Source organism: Monopterus albus, unplaced genomic scaffold (assembly GCF_001952655.1).
Source record: "Monopterus albus unplaced genomic scaffold, M_albus_1.0 scaffold898.1, whole genome shotgun sequence".
Taxonomy (NCBI): domain Eukaryota; kingdom Metazoa; phylum Chordata; class Actinopteri; order Synbranchiformes; family Synbranchidae; genus Monopterus; species Monopterus albus.
In genome coordinates, this window is record NW_018128778.1 from 6,274 (window position 1) to 11,018 (window position 4,745).

At 40.1% G+C, this 4,745-nt stretch overlaps 1 protein-coding gene across 1 annotated transcript; it reads left to right on the plus strand.

Moving 5' to 3' along the window:
- The first annotated feature begins 908 nt into the window (after positions 1-908).
- LOC109953642 (von Willebrand factor A domain-containing protein 7-like) lies at positions 909-4,291 on the plus strand. The gene is made up of 9 exons (XM_020589119.1): positions 909-965; positions 1,074-1,190; positions 1,832-2,041; positions 2,134-2,266; positions 2,355-2,504; positions 2,763-2,855; positions 2,945-3,222; positions 3,338-3,631; positions 3,781-4,291. Exons 1-9 carry the CDS (start codon positions 945-947, stop codon positions 4,180-4,182), a joined length of 1,698 nt encoding a protein of 565 aa, XP_020444775.1. The 5' UTR covers positions 909-944; the 3' UTR covers positions 4,183-4,291.
- Positions 4,292-4,745: the final 454 nt, after the last annotated feature.

Genomic DNA, 4,745 nt, shown 5'->3' on the forward strand with positions numbered 1-4,745 from the left:
GTTTAAATACACAACATTTGTCATAAAACAAAAAAAACTAACGTACTGTACACATGTACTTGGCAAATAAAATCAATTTAGACAGAAGAATCGTAATACATTTGTACTGTATGTGGGGTATTCAGTGAAGATTCTGTGTAAAGTTGTATTATGTTCTATTTATCTCTTTCTGAACAGGAAAATGCAGCCATGGAGGTCTATTTGATTTTACAAGTTACAAGGCTCCTAAAGGTGGGATAAACAAAGACAGTTTGGACTCCAATCATGGAAAAAACCACACTAAAGCAGCAAATGTGGCAATAGCTGCAACCAGTGAGCTCCTAGAGGATGTGCGACGGACTGCTGGTGACACATCGTTTCTACTGTATGAAACCATCCTGCATGTTTCAGTTACAGTTACTTTATGTTCTATAAAGAGGAGAAATGCAACACTTATTCTCTCTCTTAGTTTCTGTCTCTCTTTGTATCCCTCAGAATGATGGGAATCTACAAATCTCTTTGTTTTGTGGTCGACACCACAGGGAGCATGAGTGATGACATTGCATCAGTGAACGATACTGCTTTCTCTATAATCGACAGTAAACAGGGAAGAGAAGAAATGCCCTGGGTGTACGTTCTTGTGCCATTCAGTGATCCAGGTGGGATTGTAATGTCTTAGACTACACTTTGCATTCCTGTCCTTTTTTTTCTTCTGAAGTGCAGTAAAAGAATGTTTGTAATGTCAATTTTATGGAATTTACCCCTGGTTGACTGCTTAATTATCACATTGGAAACAAATCAACTGCTTTTCATGTGCTATACACTTGTTGAAATAGTTGTTCAAATAATTCTTCTGTCTCCAATGAACCCCAGAGTTTGGACCACTGTACAAGACTACGGACCCAAATGTCTTCAAGCGTTATATCAATTCACTGTCAGCAAATGGTGAAGGAGATGCTCCAGAAATGAGTCTTTCAGGACTTCAGGTGCTGTGATGTCTTTGAGGCCACTTAATAATCTGTTTCCATATATATGTATATATATTTATTTATTTATTAACTTAACTATTCTTGCTGTTCTTTCTTTTCGTATAGCTGGCTTTAACTGGTGCTTCTCCAGGATCTGAGATCTTTGTCTTCACTGACGCACCTGCTAAGGACGTGTACCTGAAACAAACAGTGATCGCACTCATAGAGCAGACCAAGTCAGTGGTGAGTAGTACTATGTCAATGTCAAAACATGTGGCATAAAATTTATTAATGTAATAAATCTATCAAGCAACTGGAAACTTTAAACAAAACCTGCCTGTACTATAACTAAGAACAGTAGTTTACAGTCGTACCAGTGGCTCTGGGAGGGTGTACTTAGGCACAGTTCTGCTTTGAGCTAATAGGATAAAGACAGGTCTAAATTAATGGGACAGTCCTATAGAAATATTTAAACAATGAAGTCAAGAACACAAAATCTGACTTTTGTGGTATTTAATAAACTTTCACAAAAGGGCTGAGTGCATCCAGAAAGCAATAGGTCTCTAGGGGCAAAGAGAACAACTCCGGCATCCTGCACATCGGGCGTCAATAATAACATGTAAACTCACCTCTCTCTCTGCTTTAGAGTATTGACAGTTTAACCAATGTCAATGGCAGGTTGTTGCTGCCAAATGAGACTTGACTAGTTTTTAATCCGAGGTTTCTCTTGCTTTCTCCACCAGCACTATGAATGTTTAATAAGCGTTAAATTATAATTGCTTTGTGTTATTAGCTTAAGCACATTGTGTTTGTCTGTTCTTGTGACTTACATAAAGATCAGACCACCTACGACTCAAACTCTCATCCAGTTGTTTTCTTTTCAGGTGAACTTTATGATTACTAACGTACTGGGGCTTCGTCGTCGAAGACAAAGTGATGACAACCAACAACAACAGCAGTACAGGATGTTGACATCAGATTTCCAGCTGTACAACGAGCTGGCTGAGGTTTCTGGAGGTCAGGCTATTCAAGTCACAAAAAGTGAGCTCCTTAGGGCCACCAGCATCGTAAGAGAGTCTACCAGCGCCTCTCAGGTATTAAGACAATGCTCTCACTGGCCATAACCATTGACTTTGCTAATTTCCAAAAACATCAATTGTATCACTAATGTCATTTAATCACCAAGGTGACCCTTCTGCAAGCAGTCAGGGACACAGGAAATGCTGAGAATTTCACCTTCACAGTTGATGAGACAGTAAAAAACCTCACGGTTTACATCACTGGGAAGTCTGTCACCTTTACTCTCATCAGTCCCTCAGGTGACACTTTATTTTTAATAATTAAAGCATTTGTTTCTTTCACTCTTGGCCTTTTAACCAGTGTGCTTCATTTCTTGACATTTTTTAGGTGTGCATCAGGACAGCACTAACATGACAGGATCACTGATCACTGCATCCCAGTCGGTGGGAAACTTCCAGACTCTGCAACTAAATACACAAGTAGGATTGTGGGAGATTAAAATGGTGTCACCAAATCCCTACACACTGAAGGTTGTAGGTGAGGCCTCTGTGATTATGTGGTGAATCATATAATGAATGTTAGGTTGAATGAATGTTGAATCTAATCTAATCATCTTAGATATAACTGTCCTTCACTCAAATCACAAAAGAAAGTAGCATGTATTCATACACATGGTATTATTTTGAGAAATCCAACACTAAGCAATATGCCATCAAACTGATACAGTTGGGGTTGAACACATTTGTGTGTCTGTTCCTCAAAAACTTCTTTTCTTGTAATTCTTTTTATTTGCAGGTGTCAGTCCCATTGGCTTCTTGTTTAACTTTTTGGAGGTGTCGAAAAGCCCACGGGGAGGATCTAATATCGTAGACGGTCGACCTAGGGCTGGTAAGGAACCAGAATTGTTTGATATGCCAGAGTAATTGGACCACCTTAGGCATACAGTACTTGATTGAATTTTTTTCTTTGTCCTGAAGGTGTTAATGCCAGCATGATGGTGACAATAAGTGGGAGTGACTCCGCCATAGTGAGAGAAGTCACTCTGGTTGAATCATTGGGTTCGGGGATGGTTAACAGCACCATAGAGACTCAGAGCGGGAGAAACATCTTAATTCGGTTTGACAAGATACCATCAGCTAGGTTTGCGGTACTTGTGAAGGGACAGATCAGTAACGCTTCCACCAAAGCTTCCTCAGTGCCCTTCCAAAGGCAGTCATCCACCACCATCAGATCTTCTAATGTGACTGTTACTGTTGTAAGTAAACTGCACCTGTCTGAAAACCTGTGGTGCGCCCTTCAAGGTGCAGTTGTCTTCTCATTGTATTCTTAAAACTGATTGTTTTTCCTTTTTTTTGTTTTTTTGTTTTTAGACAGATAAAAACAGTGTCTTAGTACCAGGAACACCACGATTACTTCCCTTCTCTGTGACGACCAGCGGTGCAGGAGGAAACTTCATCATCCAAGTTACCAATGACCAAGGTTTTAGTTTAACTTTCCCATCTAGTTTATCCCTGGAAGCTGGCGGCAGTGCCTATGGTATAGTGACCATCACGGCGCCTCCAGACACCACGTCTGGTACGAGCGTCACCTTGACCATTGGGGCCGAGGCTCCAGGAGGCGCAGATACAAACTATGCTGTGCTGCGTTTAACTGTCCAAACAACGGTAACTCTCCAGTTGAGGAAGAAAATTGCAATTCTATAACTGTTAAGGAAATGAATAATCATTCTGCTGTAGCTTATTTAACCATTTCAGCATTGGGTTTATTGGGCGAATTATTGTAAAACTTTATCTAATTTGTCTTCTCCTTATAGGAGACTGTTACTCAGCCAGTGTGTCTGCTGCTCAGCCTACTGTCCAACTGCTCTTACAATTGCAGCTTGTCGATGTGGGAGCTCTCTGTTCAGGTGACTGATGGGTTTAATGGGACGGGCATCGACGTTAGACTCACAAAAGGCAGTGGTATCTTGAACACCAGCCTGACTTCCGGCAATGTGAGCACAACACTGGTGTCCTATAGGGCGTCTTGTTGTTCACCAGATGTGGAGTTGTTGGTTGTGGATCAGGCGAGTAATGTAGGCATCTGTTCCTACACTGTCCGGAATAACGTCACCGCCACCAGTGCACAAGTATCTGTTGCATCTTTTTCTGCCAAAGCTGTTCAGTCTTTTCTTCTATGCCTCAGCATCTGGATTCCTGGGCTCACTTTACCATGAGAAATAGGGACCAACTGAGGGCTAACATGTTAGTGTGGGGAAGAGTTACATTTTAAAATGTCCTTTCAGCCTTGGAAAATTTGACCAACATATGCATACTAAAAATGACTTACTGCACATACTGTATACTCTGTTGCTACATACTGTAAAACATAATATAAACTAATGCAGTCTAACATCCCTGCCATAAATACAATGAATTTATTTCCTGGAGCTTAAAACCCTATCAAGAGGCTAGAAAAAGAGAATGTTTCATGGCACTGGCAGTACCATGGTGCATTACTGGTACCATAAAAAGAACCATGGAACAACTGAATATACTGTCTATTACTAGAATAGTTTATTTGTGAAGGAAGGTTGTAATGTTATATTACATCTATTATGCGAAATGTTTCTAATATTTGGTCTGCTCATGTTGATATATGGATTTACAGTAGCTAGGTGAACATTAACTGGCAAGTGATATTAAAAACTTTGATCTTTATTAACTACATGTATTATCTGCTTTACAGAGCACTTTAATAGGTTCTGCAAATGCTGTATGTGTTATGATTAATACATAG